The sequence below is a fragment of the Oncorhynchus mykiss genome, chromosome 24 (assembly GCF_057628025.1).
Source record: "Oncorhynchus mykiss isolate SJ-2025 chromosome 24, ASM5762802v1, whole genome shotgun sequence".
Taxonomy (NCBI): Eukaryota; Metazoa; Chordata; class Actinopteri; order Salmoniformes; family Salmonidae; genus Oncorhynchus; species Oncorhynchus mykiss.
The window spans coordinates 14,357,127-14,377,426 of NC_143045.1; the positions used below are offsets into that span (position 1 = coordinate 14,357,127).

General features: G+C 43.7%; 2 protein-coding genes across 6 annotated transcripts in view; one reads left to right on the forward strand and one right to left on the reverse strand.

Annotated features, from left to right (window-relative positions):
* LOC110503795 (protein phosphatase 1L) overlaps positions 1–6,635 on the reverse strand; it is a 51,798-nt gene extending 45,163 nt beyond the window's left edge. The window contains exon 1 of the mRNA XM_021582333.3: positions 5,505–6,635. Coding sequence (XP_021438008.1) covers positions 5,505–5,903 — 399 coding nt within the window. The 5' untranslated portion in view covers positions 5,904–6,635. The remainder of the gene's footprint in view (positions 1–5,504) is intronic.
* On the forward strand, positions 6,583–19,920 carry LOC110503792 (60S ribosomal export protein NMD3). 5 transcript variants are annotated; one of them, XM_021582330.3, is made up of 17 exons: positions 6,583–6,724; positions 7,163–7,304; positions 7,849–7,921; positions 8,061–8,195; positions 8,372–8,468; positions 8,580–8,660; positions 9,177–9,305; positions 9,407–9,497; positions 10,013–10,091; positions 11,837–11,933; positions 12,751–12,868; positions 14,246–14,391; positions 15,545–15,657; positions 15,804–15,876; positions 18,761–18,867; positions 19,054–19,124; positions 19,263–19,920. In XM_021582330.3, the coding sequence occupies exons 3-17, from the start codon at positions 7,878–7,880 to the stop codon at positions 19,394–19,396; spliced, it is 1,515 nt and encodes a 504-aa protein (XP_021438005.3). In that variant the 5' UTR covers positions 6,583–6,724; positions 7,163–7,304; positions 7,849–7,877; the 3' UTR covers positions 19,397–19,920. The 5 variants fall into 5 exon arrangements, with proteins under 5 accessions (XP_021438005.3, XP_021438002.3, XP_021438003.3 ...); XM_021582327.3 differs by having other exon boundaries at positions 6,621–6,914; XM_021582328.3 differs by having other exon boundaries at positions 6,621–6,914; positions 7,250–7,304.
* The last annotated feature ends 380 nt before the right edge of the window (positions 19,921–20,300 follow it).

Genomic DNA, 20,300 nt, shown 5'->3' on the forward strand with positions numbered 1-20,300 from the left:
AAGCCGGGGCAGTGTACAACAGAAGGTCCTCCAGACCAGGGCAGTGTACAACAGAAGGTCCTCCAGACCAGGGCAGTGTACAACAGAAGGTCCTCCAGACCAGGGCAGTGTACAACAGAAGGTCCTCCAGACCAGGGCAGTGTACAACAGAAGGTCCTCCAGACCAGGGCAGTGTACAACAGAAGGTCCTCCACACCAGGGCAGTGTACAACAGAAGGTCCTCCACACCAGGGCAGTGTACAACAGAAGGTCCTCCACACCAGGGCAGTGTACAACAGAAGGTCCTCCACACCAGGGCAGTGAACAACAGAAGGTCCTCCACACCAGGGCAGTGAACTACAGAAGGTCCTCCACACCAGGGCAGTGAACAACAGAAGGTCCTCCACACCAGGGCAGTGAACAACAGAAGGTCCTCCACACCAGGGCAGTGAACAACAGAAGGTCCTCCAGACCAGGGCAGTGAACAACAGAAGGCTGAGGAAGACAACTGTTGAGGCCAACGTGACAGGAGCAACACCAGGACTGTCAGAGGAGCTGGAGCAGACAGACACAGAGCACCAGCAACAGGAGGAGGAGTCTGAAGGAAATGGAGGAGACAGTCCCTCCATTGTACAAAACAAGGAGTGCCTTAGAGGAGCTGTTCTCAGAGGTTAAGGAGTTGAGGTTGACGATCCAACAGGACACCTCGTCCCTCACCCGCAGCGAGCCTGTTGACCTAGAGGTGGAGCTCTACAAAGGCCTGCCTCCCATCCCCATGGCTGAAGATCCTGTGATGTAGTGGTGGGAGAAGAGAGCTGCCCCTCCTCACAAACATTGCAACAAGCTACCTCTGTGCTCAAGCCTCCTCCACCCCTAGAGAGGGTATTTTCTACTGCAGGGAACACAATAAGCCAGGAGAGGTCCCGACTTCTGCCAGAAGGCAAATATGTTGATCTTTCTCCAGAAGAACTGATAGTCCTTCTGCAGCCTACCTGCAGCCTACCTGCATGCCCCACCTGTGTTGCTCTATACTACTGCAATTTATTTTGCTGTAAATAATTGTTTATTTTACATTTCAGAAAATAAAGCAATGTTAATTCAGTTCTTAATTTGTTAAATAACCGGTAAGAATACTGTTAAAAGTACCAGATTGATAAGCAGTATTGGTAAGAATAGCAATACCGTTAATCTTAATGATACCCATCCCTATTCACACCAGACATCAAGAATATTGATGAACTGAAACAGTTTTTTAAAGAGGAAAGGTCCAAAATTCCTCCTGACCGTTGTGCAGATCTGATCCGCAAATACAGAAAATGTTTGGTTGAGGTTATTGCTGCCAAAGGAGGGTCAACCAGTAATAAATCCAAGGGTTCACATACTTTTCCCACCTTGCACTGTGAATGTTTACACTGTGTGTTCAATGAAAATGTAGAATTGTTTGCGTGTTATCAGTTTAAGCAGACAGTGTCTACTGTTGTGACTTAGATGAAGATAAGATCAAATTTTATGACCAATTTATGCAGGAATCCAGGTAATTCCAATGAGTCCACATACTTGTTCTTGCCACTGTACTTGCTTAATGGAAAAGAATGTTGGTGGGAAAAACAAATATTACACTCAATGCGAGTTCAATACTGTACGAAACAATTGCCATTGGCAGAAAATACTTAAAATGGCAAATGGGGGAATTCTGACATTTGGGTTCCGTATTTACACTGTTCCACTTGTCAGGTTCCGCTTCTCAAACAATCCGTGACAGTCTTCTGGGGCCAGTTGCACCATCCTGGTCTTAACTCTACGCCCAATCTAGATTGAAGACAACTTTTTTTATGCCCAACTGGTGCAGAATGAGTAAAAGGTCAGAACTGTAGAAAAGCTTCCAGTCCATCTCTACAGGGTGTTTTTCCAACAAAACATCACCTTTCCTGCTCACTGCTCTTTCCATAACATCAACGCAGGCTGAAAAATGTTGAGCATCTGCTTTTGCCAAAAGCAATAAAAAAAATATGTCCAGGAATCTGCCTCCAGAATGAAGGGTGGTTTTGAGCAGAACCACCATGAGCGGTGCAGAGTATTTTTGGTCAGCCAGAGTGAAGGGTGTATTCGTTTTGTATATTATTCTCATCAATTCTATTATTTTATGGCTCCTGGAGGAATACATTTCATTTGGATTTTGGGAGTCTGAGGCTTGCGGGGGACAATCGGCAGGAAATGACATCGTCTGGAGCAGGTGTGTGAAGCCCAGATTGGCGTGTTATCGTGAAATGCCACTGCCATCGCTGCTGGTCGTTCACATCATTTAACGTCCCCTGGAAATCCATTACTTTAGATTTGCACGAGGGAACACACCACACACACGAAGTAATCCTCTAGAATGCTGACACTACAATTAGTCATGCTGCTTCTTTCATCTCCAGTGTGAGTGGGCTCAAGAGGGATCCAGGAGGCTGAATATCTAAACCACAAACACACACACACGGAGCCTGACACAAATGCATACACCACTGCAGACACAACTGTCCACAATAACAAAGACACACTCCTGGAGACCAGCCAACTGAGCCCAGCAGCCCTCCATAACAGGTGAAGAGGGTTTATTCCCATGGGGAGGGAACCATGAGCCTGATGCAGAGACACACACTGGAGCCATTCTGCACCAGGGCCACAGTATAGAGATGAAGTGAGAGAAAATGGCAGTAGTGAGATGGGAATGAAAGGAATTCAATTGAAAGCTCCTCAAATAGTGCTCCAGTAATCAGACTGCAGTTACTGAGCTGTAATCACACTGACAACCTGAGAGGATAAAAGAGAGGAGAAAAGGAAAGAGAGAGAGAGGGAGGAGAATGAAAGCAGGTCAACTATAAAATTCAAGGGTTCAGCTAACTGCAAGGAAAGGGCTTCCCTCTAAGAGTCTCTCACGCATGCCCTCGACTCACACCGTCTCAGACACTCACATTCTCTTACACACATACTCTGTCCCTCCCCAGGATTAAAATGCAAACGGTGCCCTTTCCACTAACAGAGGCCTTTATTGTTAGTGCGAAAGGAAGGTGAACTCCGGTGAGGGCCAAGGTAAGAAAGGGAACGAGTACATTTTTTTAAAGACCCACTTAAAAAAGGTCAGCCTTGTGTTCTTTCCTCTCATCCCTCAACACAATACTTCTCTCCATCTTCTCCTGTTCAGAAACTGCTTACGCACACGCAGCCACACCACTCTCCTCTAAACTGAACTTGAAGAAGGCAGAGTTGGGGGAGTGAGGGAGAGGAAATATCAGCACAAAAGGAAAAAGATGACTTCATTTTCAGAACTGCCTTTCTCCATTGAGCCATTCAGAGAAAAGGAAAGATAACATATTAGGAAAGTAAGGAGTTCTAAATGTCTCCACTTGGTATTCTATTGGGGACATACAGTAATTGTGTAGAGCTTGGAGTAGTAGGACTATTCATCACAGGCTCTTCAGCCAGACCCCCAGGGTAAAATCTAAAAGACCATCGCCCATGTAGAGAGCATCTCTCTCTACAGAATATCAACAAGGGATGAATGTTAGTCAGGTTATTTTTATAGAACAAACAGCCTGGAATGGATAGATTACTTAAACATCATTAATTGCCATCTCCAGACACATCCACATGCATGCATACCAAATAACCAGCAATTAAGGAAAGACATGTTCATTCTTTGCAAGGTATCCTTGTAAGGTATTGCATGTCGTGTGTGTCTAGCTTACTATTCTTCTCCGAGAAGCGATGTATCTTTCTGTGGGTAAATCGGTTCGTTCCAGGCCTGTGTCAGAGCTAGGACAAGGTGTTCTGGCTGGTAACTCTGGCTACCAACCCGCTCACCCACCTCCCACAATCCTACCTCAGCCTTCAACCCCTCTCCTGCCACTAGGGCTTGGCGAATCATGTCAACTTCGTTTTGAGAGAGTGAGAGTGAGAGAGAGGCTATCTGGCCCAAAAGATCGACAAATCATTGACCTGTTTAGAGAGGTAGAGGGAACTAACCAATAGGCTGAGTCCTCCTCCAGGCCTGGTCTACACTGCAGCTCTCTGCTGACGCACCGCCCCCGGCCAGGAATACATAAACAATGACATACTGTAGCAGCAGAACCATTTGAAAAGCTGGTGTCTGGCAACAGTTCCACACACTTCAATAGAGAGTGAAGGAATAAAAACACACAAAATTGTCACCCAAGGCCAAAGCGAGGGGGGCAAAAAATCCCCTCGCCTACATGAGCAAATCTGAAGTGAACACCCTCTTTCTCTGCTCTCCCTCACAGAGCAGAGGATGGCTTTTATAGCTTGGTTTACCATCCTCTAGAAGGAATCTAGGGAAGGACAAATGAAGGCCCAAACTCAAACATGCTGCAGGGACAACCAGACAAATGGCTAGTTTTGATCAAAGGGAAGCAGTGAGCTGCAGCACTAGAGCCCACAGTTTAATCTACCCTGAAAATAATGGTTATCCTCCATCGCTGTCTTTTTTTAGAATGTTATCTTTCAGCCTGGGTCAGGCCAGAATAGTCAACTTCTGTATTAAACAGACTAGAGCAGGCCTGAGCAGTAGAGCTGCTTAGAAAAAAAACTGGCAGCCCATAGACTGGGTCTGGGAGAGAGGCGGTGTGAGGGGGGGGGAGAGAGAGGGGCACCTTGTCAGAAAGAATTTGCCAGTGAGTTTCTTCACGTAGCTCCATGGCATCAGTCAATACTGGGCTGTCAGGCCCGCGTGGCCACAGCTGCAGCCCACGGAGACAAGGTCGCTGTTCAGGCAGGCCTGGCCATCACGATCAATCAGTGTTGTTACCCTGCCAACGATGGAGATAAACCCCCCCAAAAAATATATATATATTTTTAAAAAAATACACACATTTTCACTTCTGGTCAGGTCGAGAAGTAACAAGACCAGTATACCACTTTCTATCTTTTGCATGGAGTATGATCAATACATTGACTGACTATTACACTCTAACACACACACACACACTTTGCCCCTCTATAGGGACATCTGGCTGATGAAAGTAGGAAGTTTATTTCTGTGAGACAAGCTGCTCGATCTGTGCCACTCAATGCTTGTCATGGAGTCAAAGACCTACAGCTGCCAGGGAATTGTCTGTGACCAGAACATGGAGAGGGTGACAGGTGCATGGGTATCAGATGACAAGTTATGGTCATGCACAGGACACCAGTGATTTACTGTATTCAGACCAGAATATGACCCATATCTGAAAGCACCTCTCACTGGGGTTGGAAATGATCAGCTCTCTTGTACAATCCGTTTAGACTTTACCTGCAGCATACTACACAATCTTGTTATGTCTATAAGTATTTTAAACGTGTAAGACCATGAATGATGGTCTCTTATGTTTGGCACAACTTCACAAAGTAAAGTGCTAAAGTGCCTTCTGCATGTCCCTGTGGAGAGGGATTCATTTGATGCATAGCACGTGCATGTGCAAGTGTTGACCAAACCAAAACAATTATAGCCTCTCAACAAATGAAATATATTAGCCCATTTGTCTTACCTCTCCCCCATGTCCATCAAATATCCCAAATATAGAAGGGTGACTCTTGTTCACGATGTCAGTGACGACCTCGAAGCGGTCTTCCATGTGATCTCTCCGGCCTTGGATGGAGTACACCGCCACATTGTTGCTCTTGAACTCCCAGGTTTTGGAGAACTCTGCGTCCAGAACGTCGAGACCACCGAATTTGTCATTCTGCATAATCTCCGCCACTTTCCCCTTGACCATTTTGACAGCATCCCGGCTGGACTTAACGATGGTTTTCACCTCGTCAGTGTGGAAGAAGTAACTCCACAGAGCCAGGCTTATGCATAGGAGGAACAAGGTCTCTGGTCTGAGCAGAAAATAACGCATGATCCGACCCAAAAGAGACAACAGTGTCATCGTATCCTCTATCATTTATACAAACAAGAAATCACTGCAGGTTGTTATTGTTTACCCGCAACTTTCAGTCCATTATTATCGACGCTAGAGTAAATAATCAGCGAAACCAAATTCAAACGTAGTCTACAGCACATCTGGTGTGAAAAGCTGAATTAATTCAAACCAACACTGATAGCTCAATGTAGCAATGCGGCTTGATGTATTGGAGAATCCGTAACGTTAGACACTGCGGGGTGTAAGACTCTGCCTTGGCTGGCTCACTCTAGCATAAAGCCCCATGAACCAGCGATTGTCCCTTGTCCATATGAGGCAGTGAATCACAACCGTTGCAAGGAGGAGAATGGTAGCTATATTAAACCTCAATAGGAGAGACCCCACTTTGAAGTACCTCGTTTAACGCTGACTTGAAAACAAACTGCATGCTCCCTCAACCTTTGGCAGCGAGGTTGCGATTGAGTTGTAAATAGTGCACTCAATTTGAAGCCGAGGAAGTGTTCCTTTTCAGGACCGAACCAATTGGAGCACGTGAGGTGTGCACCATTCAACCTTGTTTAGGATAACATACATCATATTTCTGGAGTGGCAAACTAAATGTCATTTGCAACTTTATACTGGCTGAATAGACCATTTCTAGAATTTGGGTAAATTCGTTTTTGACCTACGTAATTTATTGACGGATGCACGCACCCCCCACAGCGGATTTTTAAAATCTGAGCCCACCTGTTTATATTTGTTACGGCAAGCCCCGAGGATCAGACCAGGGGTTTGTCTACTAAGGGATAGAGCTGTGGTGAAAATTGACTTTTCGGTCGAAGCATGTTAGGAGAATTTACGCAGTAGGTTATGAGAATGAACCTAACAGGTTTTGGGAGAATTGGGTTAAGGTCAGGAAAAGAGTTAGCGTAAACTAAAATGCACGAAAAAAAAATCGACTTTGACGTCAATTGGACAAAAACTGTATCTAGACATGACCCCAGTTCGGTTATAAAACAGATAAGGCAAAGGTTTAGAAACTCTATGGATAAGGTACTTTGTAAAATTCTACTGTGTTTGTTGTTGTTTTTAATATTGGCGATGAAGAAAGATAGAGGAGGAAGGTATAGATATTGATAATGCCTTTGGTTCGATAAATCGATCTTCTTTGGGTAAATTTATTGACTTTATATATTTTTTAAAATACGTATTGCGTTCTTGTCCAATGTATATCAAAATGTGTCAATCATACCGGTAGTGTAGTTTATTCTGTCTGTATTTAATTTGAATGGTTTCTGAAGCTACTGCACTCAGGCAAACGAGAGGGGACTGGGTCCTTTTCTCACCAGAAAGTGGTGTGTCGTCATCACCCTGCTCCTCCTTTCCAGTTTGTGGTGGTGAAACGTGGAGGTCCGCAACGTGGCTTGGAAAAACATTCTGCAAGTACGTGTTGTTTATCAGTTGTCTCATTAAATGGCACGAAGCCCCCCCGAAACCTTTTAACACGGTGCCTCCTATGTAATGACAAAACTGTCACGACCATCGCAAATTAGTCAGAAGGAAAGCTGTTCCCTGTTAGCTAGGCTAATGCTGGCTAGCAAGTAAAGTTACCGGCCTTTTAAATCTGCCCTTTTCTATCTAACGGTTACTGTTTGGTGAAGTTAATCCAATTGTATACATAGCTAACGACAACTGGCAGCAAAAGGTGCTTTGTCAGATGAGTTGTGACATTGTGATAAATGGTTAACTACCTGAGCGATATCATAGAATTGTAGCTAAGTCTGGCTAAGTGTCGTATGGGTAAACATCTTTACCAGTGAAGTTAGTGCACTAGATAACGTTAGCTGGCTACCATGTATTGACCATAATCAATACACATTACCCATGTGGATGTGTTGTATGCTAATAGCATTACGTTTTTGTATATCACCTAAAAAGTAAATATTTATCTGATTCATAACATCAATCTGATCTGTCATTTTTCTAGATCTCACTACAACACCCACACCATTTATAATGGAGTACATGCAAGCTCCTGCTACAAGCAGTCAGGGGAACATGTAAGTAGAATATATGTTCAGCCTCCTAAATGCTACAAATAATTGTCCTTTACCTTCAGTGTGAAGGTGTAGATTCTTAACCTTTTCAAAGGTATCAGCTGGTACACAGTACTAATCAAGGAATGGTTTCTCTCCTTAGCCTGTGCTGCACCTGTGGCATCCCCATCCCCCCAAACCCAGCCAACATGTGTGTGTCTTGCCTCCGGACCACAGTGGACATCTCCGAGGGAATCCCCAAGCAAGTCAATCTGCACTTCTGCAAGCAGTGTGAACGGTACTGCCCAGACCACCATCACAAGCCTGTCAAATTTAGTGCCACAGCTAAGACGTTTAAATCCCAGTCTTGTGCTCTTACTGCCCAAGGTTCATTAGTCAGTAAACTGTGGGATCTTAGCAAGGCTCCAACATTAGTTCAGATGGATTGATTGCGCCTCTTTCTCTTCCATGCAGGTACTTGCAGCCTCCAGCCTCCTGGGTGCAGTGTGCTCTGGAGTCCAGGGAACTGCTCGCCCTCTGCCTTAAAAAACTGAAGGGCAACATGACCAAAGTGAGTATCCCTTCCCTACTCTGCTCTATTTACATTCAAACATACACTTGTTCAACATTTTCAACAGGGCTGTAGCCATTCACCTCAGAAACTCGTGACCTCCCAATCCAGGTGCGTCTGATCGATGCTGGATTCCTGTGGACGGAACCCCACTCCAAGCGGATCAAGTTAAAGGTGACCATACAGAAAGAGGTGAGAGGAGAAATAAGAGGCGTCAGTGTGTGATATTTAATAGAATAGATTAGTGTGGATTAGGAACCTGATTAGGTGGACGTGTCCCACCACTGACTTCCATGTTGTCATTATTTAATCCAGGTGACAGTAAAGGGGTAAAGGGCTGACTTCAGAGCACAGTGATTGGGTGAAGATTAACCAGTGGCTGTCATCTTCACTTCATGACCTTTCAGAGGAATCTGAGCTCCTCAGGGCCCAGGCCTTAGCCTGGAGTGTGGGAGGTTTTGTGTGACCAGTGATCTTGTATCTAGATACCCTTTAGTCACCAGAAATAGCAGCACAAAACCCTGATGAATAAAGTCTGACACATCAGTGTTTCCCAAATGATGGGTGGGTAATGATCCGCTGGTGGGTCACAGCTTTCTAGCCTAGTTCTGTATTTTTTTTAAACAAACAAGTGTTTACCTGGTGTGTCGCATTAGTCGGTCATATAAGAGAATAGTGGTTGATGGTAGTTTGGCCTGTCCTGTCCAGGTGATGAACGGAGCCATCCTGCAGCAGGTGTTTGTGGTGGAGTTTGTCATCCAGGGCCAGATGTGTGACGACTGCCACCGTGTCGAGGCCAAGGACTTCTGGAACTCTGTGGTGCAAGTCAGACAGAAGGTACCACTGATGATTAGAATTATATTATTCATGTTGCTCACCACAACAATCATTTTTAACATGTTGTGTTGGTAACCTAATATTGGGCTGGTCCTTTTTAGACTTCTCACAAAAAGACCTTCTACTACCTGGAGCAGCTGATTCTCAAGCACAAACTCCATCAGAACGCACTCAACATCAAGGAGATCCATGGTGGGTTTGGGATACAATATACTGCTCTAAAGTGGGGTTTCATCCAGGAAGAGACACCAGACCATTGATATTGATGATTTTCTAAAAGCTTTCCTATCCTGGGCTTTAGAACGACATGGCCATGTGTTTATAATCACTGTGGTAGGATCATAGTACTGAGCATTCCATTTACCATGCCAACAATGCTTTGGACTCAGTCCTATTTTCAGTCACACACACTGTGTAGTGAGAGATATTTCAGAAACAGCACCCAGTGTGGTTGGACCAGATTGTAAGGGAAAAGCTGCCCTTTGACAGTTCAATATAAATGACCTCCCTCTAGCCTGAGTTAAAAGCCTTGAGGTTTCAACATGTGGTGGCCATATTTCCCCCCGCGGTGCCCATCTGGGCTATATTACTGAGGCTGGCGTGTTAAGTGTTGGAATGGTGATGACGGCGGTTACGTGTGGTGTGTGTGCCTGTGATTGATCTATCAATTGAAGACTGATTGGTTTTTAATCTTTCTCCTCTCTCAGAGGGTATTGATTTCTACTATGCCACCAAGCAGCATGCTCAGAAGATGGTGGATTTCCTCCAGTGCACAGTCCCCTGCAGGTAGGAACCAGTTCACCAGAGTCCCTCCACTACGTTTAGAGGTTGCCCTGTAGTGACAGAACTGTCTGACCTGAGGTCAGTGTCTAGGGGGTAACATCATCTTACTCCGGATGGCGCCTTCATGGTTATTGTATAATGCCCATGCAATGTTCATTTGGTGTTGAGACATGTTAATGTTGAATTGAACAGTGATGAACTAGACTGCACTAACCACAGTAAGTGCAGTCTGTGTGGCTAGTGCTATGATTATTCAATGTCTATAGACTTATGTTTGGACACACCTACTCATTCCAGGGTTTTTCTTTATTTTTACTGTTCTATATTGTAGAATGATAGTGAAGACATCAACTATGAAATAACATATCATGTAGTAATCAAAAAAGTAATAAACAAATCAAAATATATTTAAGATTCTTCAAAGTAGCCACCCTTTACCTTGATAACAGCTTTGCACACACTTGGCATTCTCACAACCAGCTTCATGAGGTGTAGTCACCTCAAATGCATTTCAATTAACAGGTGTGCCTTGTTAATTTGTGACATGAAGGTCAGTCAATGCGGGAAATGTCAAGAACTTTGAAAGTTTCTTCAAGTGCTGTCGCAAAAACCATCAAGCGCTATGATGAAACTGTCTCTCATGAGGACCGCCACAGGAAAGGAAGACCCAGACTTCTGATGCAGAGGATAAGTTAATTAGTTAACTGCACCTCAGATTGCAGATCAAAAAACTGCTTCACAGAGTTCAAGTAACAGACACATCTGAACATCAACTATTCAGAGGAGACTGTGTGAATCAGGCCTTCATGGTTGAATTGTTGCAAAGAAACCACTGCTAAAGGACACCAATAAGAAGAACAGACTTGCTTGGGCCAAGAGACACGAGCAATGGACATTAGACCGGTGGAAAGCTGTCCTTTGGTCTGGAGTACAAATTTGAGATTTTTGATCCCAACCGCCCTGTCTTTGTGAGATGCGGAGTAGGTGAACAGATGATCTCCGCATGTGTGGTTCCCACAGTGAAGCATTGAGGAGGAGATGGTGTGGTGACAGTGTCAGTTTATTTAGAATTCAAGGCACACTTAACCAGCATGGCTATCACAGCATTCTGCAGTGATACGCCATCCCATCTGGTTTGTGCTTAGTGGGACTATAATTTATTTTTCAATAGGACAATGACTCAACACACCTCCAGGCTGTGTAAAGGCTATTTTACCAAGAACGAGAGTGAGTGGTGGAGTGCTGCGTCAGATGACCTGGCCTCCACCCAATTTAGATTGTTTGGGATGAGTTGCACTGACTGCAGAGTGAAGGAAAATCAGCCAACAAGTGCTCAGCATATGTGGGAACTCCTTCAGGACTGTTGGAAAAGCATTCCTCATGAAGCTGGTTGAGAGAATCCCGAGAGTGCCTTGATGACAGCATTGCACAAAGGGTGGCTACTTTGAAGAACCTAAAATATATTTTGATTTGTTCAAAACTCTTTTGATTGCAACATTATTCCATGTGTGTTATTTCATAGTTTTGATGTCTTCACTATTATTCTACCATGTAGAAAATAGTAAAAATAAAGAAAAACCCTTGAATGAGTAGGTGTCCAAACTTTCGACTGGTACTGTAAATCATTTTTTTCAATATTTATTTTTAGCTTTGCATGGAGATGCTCGAGAGTGTTGCTTATTTTCTCTCTGACAAGATATATTCTTGTAGTGTTCTTTATGGTTTCTTTGTCACCCTGTCTTGTTTAGGTCCAAGACCTCCCAGCGCCTCATCTCCCACGACATCCACTCAAACACATTCAACTACAAGAGCACCTACTCCATTGAGATTGTTCCTGTTTGCAAGGTATATAGCATTTTCCTCAAAAATATTGAAGGTCAAATGCTCTACATGTATCTCAAGGGGCTGAACATTTAGTTGAATAGGTGAACAGAGTGCACCTTTACTCAAATGCTCAGGTCCAAACAGGCCAGGGCAGACCTATACAGATTCCCCGTTCTTATCATAACAGACACAGCTTCCCTTGGATAGAACTGTAATGTTTTAAAAGATGATTTTGAACTGTCCAATGGAAACTAAATTTGAATCAATCTGGGTGTGTAAGTCTTTACGCAAGTCTTTAAGCAAACGCTTTTGTTGAGTGAAGGTTTCTTGTCAATGCTCTTCTGTTGGATTCATGTAGTAGATTCATCTACTCATAGGTTCTAACATGTAGACTGAGTACACACGTATCGATGCTTGGCTTCTGACCATACATGTGAAGAGTGATTTTAGTTAATATCCAATTCTATCCATGTGTTTTTATGCATTTCTATCCAATGACTGAATGACTTAACATTTTCAAGATCAATGAAATGCGTTCCTAATCAGCATCTTATTTTCTTTTGCATTGTGAGACAAATTGTAATCACGCTGATGAAACAAAGAGAACATAGCCGACCCCTTGTATAACCAAACTGGCAATGACAGCCTCTGTTATTCAGATTGTTCATGAAGGTGTAGCCTATTCCAGAGTTGAATGTTAATCTCTGCTGTACTACAGTTTACTGTGGGTTTCTCTGGGGAATAATCCGGTGGGAAGGTTGGCATTGGGAAGAGGTTTCAAAGTTCCCTCTGACCTGACCTCAGTCTGACCCCTGGTATGTTTCATCTCATTGCCCAGGACAACGTGGTGTGTCTGTCGCCGCGTCTGGCTCAGAGCCTGGGGAACATGGGCCAGGTGTGTGTGTGCGCCCGAGTCACCAGCACCATCCACCTCATTGACCCCAACACCCTGCAGAGTGAGTACAGTAAACACCAGCACCATCCACCTCATTGACCCCAACAACCTGCAGAGGGAGTACAGTAAACACCATCCACCTCATTGACCCCAACACCCTGTAAAGTGAGTACAGTAAACACCAGCACCATCCACCTCATTGACCCCAACAACCTGCAGAGGGAGTACAGTAAACACCATCCACCTCATTGACCCCAACAACCTGCAGAGGGAGTACAGTAAACACCATCCACCTCATTGACCCCAACACCCTGCAGAGTGAGTACAGTACACACCATCCACCTCATTGACCCCAACACCCTGCAGAGTGAGTACAGTAAACACCAGCATCATCCACCTCATTGACCCCAACACCCTGTAAAGTGAGTACAGTAAACACCAGCACCATCCACCTCATTGACCCCAACAACCTGCAGAGGGAGTACAGTAAACACCATTCACCTCATTGACCCCAACAACCTGCAGAGGGAGTACAGTAAACACCATCCACCTCATTGACCCCAACAACCTGCAGAGGGAGTACAGTACACACCATCCACCTCATTGACCCCAACACCCTGCAGAGTGAGTACAGTAAACACCAGCACCATCCACCTCATTGACCCCAACACCCTGTAAAGTGAGTACAGTACACACCAGCACCACCTCTACTGTTGGCCCCTAGCTGCCAGGGGACAGAGGCTGTTTCAACACATGATTTTATGACTACTGAAAAATGTATTTTACAGATATGCTTTGCTTCTTTGATTGATGTATTGCTGATGTGTTGACAAGTCAATGTTTCAAGGCGATTGGATGAGAGTGTGTGCATGAGTTTGTGCTTGTGTGGTAAAGCATCAACAGTTTACCATCTGTTCCAAATGTTTAGCATCAGTTTTTGATTAGACTGATGGAATGTGATTATATTCCACTTGATTTAAGTCTTTTGTACTGAACTGAACCCAGTATCGTTTACAGTGTGTCTGTTCACCACATGCTCATCACCCTCCCTTCACTCTCCACAGCTTCCCTCTGTCTAATCAGGGCATTCCACACATGACACACACACTCATTTGCTGTCACTACTGCCTGTGTGCTGTGTGTGTAAAAAAATAAAAATCCCTCTGTTTAATTTGAATATTTCGAAAGGCAGGGCACATGTTTTTAATTAGTGTTCAAAGAAAGGATATTTTTGCTCCAGTCTCAACCCCAGCCTCTGGGCAGAACAATGATCCATGCGAGCCAAATCACTCGACTGCAAGAGGGAGTGAAGTTCAAATAAATCAATTTATCTTGCGTGTGCACACAAGCATGTGTAAGAAATTTTGGGGTTTTGAGCAGTGAAAATTGAAACTCTGGACTGTCCATAGAGATAAACATCTAATTCTATTTCTCTCAGTCGCTGAGGTGGATGGGGGCACATACTGGCGCAACCCCTTCAACAGCCTCGTTAGCCCACGGCAACTGGAGGAGTTCATCGTCATGGATACTGACATCATCAGGAACCAGAAGCTGGGGGCGGGAGCAGGCATAAGGTCCAATAAGGTAGGAGTTCTGAGGGAAATGGCCAGTGATTTAGAATTGGGCTGTCCCGTCGCTACTGCGCGTTGGGACAGGAACATCCCTGCCAGCCAAACCCTCCCCTAACCCAGATGACGCTGGGCCAATTGTGTGCCGCCCCATGGGTCTCCCGGTCGCGGCCGGCTGCGACAGAGCCTGGACTCGAACCAGGTTCTCTATTAGCACAGCTAGCACTGCGATGCAGTGCCTTTAGACCATTCCGCTACTCAGGAGGCCCACCAATTCTCATACTTTAATAAAAGTATAGATACCTCAATAGAAATTTACTCAAGTGAAAGTCAGCCAGTAAAATACTACTTGAGTAAAAGTCTAAAAGTATTTGGTTTTTAGTATCCTTAATTATCAAAAGTATAAATCACTTAAAATCCCTTATATTAAGCAAAGCAGACAGCACCATTTTCTTGTTTTCAAAATGTACGGATAGCCAGGGGCACACTCCAACACATTATTTACAAAAGATGCATTTGTGTTTAGTTATTCTGCCAAATCAGAGGCAGTAGGGATGACCAGGGATGTTCTCTAGATTAGTGTGTGAATTGGACCATTTTCCTGTACTAAGCATTCAAAACAGGTAATGAGTATTTTTCGGTGTCAGGGAAAATGTATAGAGTAAAAAGTATACTATTTTCTTTAGGAATGTAGTGAAGTAAATGTTGTCAAAAATTTAAATAGTAAAGTACAGATACCCCAAAAGGCGACTTAATTAGTACTTTAAAGTATTTTTACTCAAGTACTTTACACCACTGTGTGTATTCATGCGTGCAACTTCCCACTTGACTGCGGGGCTTTGATGTGTTTGTGGCTTTAATGACAGTGTTTTGAAACAGATTGAGTTATGGGGATCATTTCTCTTTTCTTGGAAGAAATGTCAATGGGTAACCATTACATTATTCCTGAAGCAGCACATCAGATAAGAGAGAAACCCTCCACAATAAATGGAAGTGTTTCTGTAAAATGAAACAGGAAATGGGTTTGCTACGGTACGATAATGTCCCCTCCCCCATCTAAGGGTGTTGGACAACGAAACACCCTTCATCCGTTTAGTGTAAAGAAATAGAAGTAATGGTGGTGCTAGTGTAAATCTTGTGTGTATGTGTTCTGATTTGTGTGTTTCCAGCACACCCTGGCTGAGGTGTGGGTGCAGAAGACCTCAGAGATGGACACGGCTCAGCAGTACCACTGTCGCACCCACCTGGGCCACCTGCTCAACATAGGAGACCTGGTTCAGGGGTAGGTGACTGTCATGGGCTGCTATACAGCTACTAAACTCTTAAATGTTCATCTAACTTCTTGCTGTATAAGAGAATCAAAACAATACCTTACTCTTTTGATTGTGAAGTTAGAGAAAATATGATTTCACTTTTGTTTCACTCTAGCTTTGACTTTGCCAATTCCAACGTTAATGATGAGTTTCTGAACAAGATGAACCCGAGTCATATTCCTGACGTGGTAAGAACCAGTACATACTACTGTGTGGACACACTCATGTATCCTTCAAAACAGGGATCTCCAACAGGTAGACTGTAGCTCGCAGCCCACATATGAGTAGCTGCCAATCAATTCTGAAAGTACATTCAGTTTTCCATCACAAACTGTCATAAACATAAAGCTCCCAGCTACTATTCAATCAGTCACATTGCCATTTTCCCACCCCTGGTTAGCCACTATTGGCTTAAAAAGCCTAAAGTAATATAACATCTGCATATTCATTTCCAGCAATGTTGCCCCTGTCTGTGTGTTTTGTACGTGCATTTGTCTTACTCCGTATGTAGCCATTTAGCGACGCTAATGATAACGTTTTTTTTTTCAATTGGTTTGTGTGTTTGAGGTTCAACCCCACATAATGTACATTGTGCACATTTTAATGCAGTAGGGTGGACAGACTTCCCCAAAAACGTTCTCTATTAAATGTTAACCTCAAAGTAAGCTTACCTGTCAGAACTATAAATCATGATTATTTGTTTGAATTGGGTGGCCATTGTTTTTCAAACTCTGCCATGGCATGTGCTTCAGCAGTAGGCCTATCAGCAGAAACATCGCTAGACCGACACATTCCACTCTTGCCTGATGCTCAGTTAAAGGGGAATTACACACTTTTTCCAGACATCATAAATGTTGTTCGGATGTGATTTAAACATGGACATATTTGTAATATTGAGAGTGGAAAACATAAAAAATATCCAAAACCAGGAAAAATACAATTCTGGAAAATATAAAATATAATTTTATGGGGCCTGTCATGCCAAATACTGTTTATCAACCATTATTTGACCAGGTATGTTGACAGAAAACAGATATCTTGTACACCAAGGACCCTGGTGTATATTTATATATATTTATATACAGTGCCTTGCGAAAGTATTCGGCCCCCTTGAACTTTGCGACCTTTTGCCACATTTCAGGCTTCAAACATAAAGATATAAAACTGTATTTTTTTTTGAAGAATCAACAACAAGTGGGACACAATCATGAAGTGGAACGACATTTATTGGATATTTCAAACTTTTTTAACAAATCAAAAACGGAAAAATTGGGCGTGCAAAATTATTCAGACCCTTTACTTTCAGTGCAGCAAACTCTCTCCAGAAGTTCAGTGAGGATCTCTGAATGATCCAATGTTAACCTAAATGACTAATGATGATAAATACAATCCATCTGTGTGTAATCAAGTCTCTGTATAAATGCACCTGCACTGTGATAGTCTCAGAGGTCCGTTAAAAGCGCAGAGAGCATCATGAAGAATAAGGAACACACCAGGCAGGTCCGAGATACTGTTGTGAAGAAGTTTAAAGCCGGATTTGGATACAAAAATATTTCCCAAGCTTTAAACATCCCAAGGAGCACTGTGCAAGCGATAATATTGAAATGGAAGGAGTATCAGACCACTGCAAATCTACCAAGACCTGGCCGTCCCTCTAAACTTTCAGCTCATACAAGGAGAAGACTGATCAGAGATGCAGCCAAGAGGCCCATGATCACTCTGGATGAACTGCAGAGATCTACAGCTGAGGTGGGAGACTCTGTCCATAGGACAACAATCAGTCGTATATTGCACAAATCTGTCCTTCATGGAAGAGTGGCAAGAAGAAAGCCATTTCTTAAAGATATCCATAAAAAGTGTCGTTTAAAGTTTGCCACAAGCCACCTGGGAGACACACCAAACATGTGGAAGAAGGTGCTCTGGTCAGATGAAACCAAAATTGAACTTTTTGGCAACAATGCAAAATGTTATGTTTGGCGTAAAAGCAACACAGCTGAACACACCATCCCCACTGTCAAACATGGTGGTGGCAGCATCATGGTTTGGGCCTGCTTTTCTTCAGCAGGGACAGGGAAGATGGTTAAAATTGATGGGAAGATGGATGGAGCCAAATACAGGACCATTCTGGAAGAAAACCTGATGGAGTCTGCAAAAGACCTGAGACTGGGACGGAGATTTGTCTTCCAACAAGACAATGATCCAAAACATAAAGCAAAATCTACAATGGAATGGTTCAAAAATAAACATATCCAGGTGTTAGAATGGCCAAGTCAAAGTCCAGACCTGAATCCAATCGAGAATCTGTGGAAAGAACTGAAAACTGCTGTTCACAAATGCTCTCCATCCAACCTCACTGAGCTCGAGCTGTTTTGCAAGGAGGAATGGGAAAAAAATTCAGTCTCTCGATGTGCAAATCTGATAGAGACATACCCCAAGCGACTTACAGCTGTAATCGCAGCAAAAGGTGGCGCTACAAAGTATTAACTTAAGGGTGCTGAATAATTTTGCACGCCCAATTTTTCAGTTTTTGATTTGTTAAAAAAGTTTGAAATATCCAATAAATGTCGTTCCACTTCATGATTGTGTCCCACTTGTTGTTGATTCTTCACAAAAAAATACAGTTTTATATCTTTGTTTGAAGCCTGAAATGTGGCAAAAAGTTCAAGGGGGCCGAATACTTTCGCAAGGCACTAATATATATAATATGTATGTATGTATGTATGTATGTATGTGTGTGTGTATGTGTGTATGTGTGTATGTGTATATATGTATGTAGCTCAAGATTGGAGAACCCTGCTCAAACCCAGACCTCTTTTACCATGTACTGTCTGTATAAGATCACATTGCCCCCTGGTGGACATTGTGGTATTGGTTTGATTTTGTTTGCTGCGTTGAGTTGAAATGTCAATTCTTTAATGGGAAAATTGGCCACCTGACCACGTACTGTTCACTTCACTGCAGCTCAACTGCATACCTGTCAGCACATGACTGCAAAGGACAGAATACATCATAACAAAACTAAATAAATGCATGTATTGAAGCCATTTGGGCATGTTTGTTGTGGACTTGCAGGTGCTAATCAAGAAGAGCTACAACCGCAGCAAGAGGGTGAAGCGCAGGAACTGGAAGCTGAAGGAGATGGACAAAGATAGAGAGGGCATGGCGCCTGAAGATGAGAGGTAAGGAGGAGAGGAAGAGCTGATGAGAGAGGAGGAATGTAGAGGGGTAGAAGCAGGAAAGGATGAGGAGAGAGAAAGTGAAGGATGGATATGCTCTATATCCAGGTGATGACTTTGTAAGTTGTGAAAGGTGTCCGTCTACAACATTGGCGGTGATTTATTTGTTCTCCTCTCTTCCTGTTTCAGACAATACCAGGACTTCCTAGAGGACCTGGAGGAGGACGAAGCCCTGAGAAAGAACGTCAACATCTTCCGAGGTGAGTGGGACCGCAGCTTTCTGCTGGTCTTTATAGTTCTTCTTGCAAGAATCTGGATGTTTTCCTCAATTGTCACCCATAGCTTTCTATTGATCTATTTTAGCTGTAGCCTCATGATGAAGTTGTTTTATATCGCAGATGCGTCTAAGATCCCAGTGGAGAGTGATACGGATGACGAGGGCGCCCCTCGGATCTCTCTGATGGAGATGCTGGAGGACCTCAGCCTGACAGATGCCACCGGGGGAGAGGGAGCCGACATGCTGACCGAATAGACCAATCACCAGCATGCTTACATCCACATAATGACTGTTCAGACCAATCAGGGTCTTAACAACATCAACATGATGTTTGACTAGACAAATGGGCTCCCGAGTGGAGCAGAGGTATAAGGCACTGCATCTCAGTGCAGTGTTTGAATCCAAGCTGTATCACAACTGGTCGTGATTTGGAGTCCTATAGGGCGGCGCACAATTGGCCCTGCGTCATCCGGGTTTGGTCGTCATTGTAAATAAGAATTTGTTCTTAACTGACTTGCCTAGTTAAAGGTTCAATAAAAATCCTACTAATAACATGAGTGATTAGTAGTCCAATAAGAATGGCAATGCCATGCGCTGTCAGCTACCATTGCTTACAGTCTCCCCCCAACAGCAGCCACTCAGAATGTAGCAGAAGGGTCACTTCTGAGGATGCTGAATTATTGAGTGGATCCTGCCCTTTGTGTGACCCTTCCCTGTCTCCATATTAGAGGCAGTGGCTTGTGGTGATGTACACCAAATAAAATATAACCTGGTTACAATATGACTTTTTCATTCAGAGATGCACAGTATCCATTAAGGAAGTGGCGATGATGTTACTGAACTATAAGCATGGACCTCACTCTCAATATGGTACCTAACACTTAAAAGCAGAGACTGGCCACATGATGAAAGTGGTAGAATGTACCAGTTGGGAATGCATGGGCACCTTCTATGAGTAGCTAGTTCTATGTGTAGATATCCCAGGGTATACGTGTATGCATTCTGGCTTGGGTATGCTTATGCTTGTAATAGGCTGCAGACTGGCATCTAGATTCTCTACCTAACAAAACCAGCCCCACTCACATGCAGAGCCATTGCCTTGTGAAATTGGTTCCCCATCATCAAGCTGAAATGAGTTTGCTAAACTTCAGAAATGAAT

Coding starts and splice junctions, on each gene's coding strand:
- LOC110503792 (XM_021582327.3), top strand. CDS start 6,801: ATGCACGAAAAAAAAATCGACTTTGACGTCAATTGGACAAAAACTGTA. Junction 9,498..10,012: donor CAACATCAAGGAGATCCATG/GTGGGTTTGGGA, acceptor CTCCTCTCTCAG/AGGGTATTGATTTCTACTAT. Junction 11,934..12,750: donor AGATTGTTCCTGTTTGCAAG/GTATATAGCATT, acceptor CTCATTGCCCAG/GACAACGTGGTGTGTCTGTC.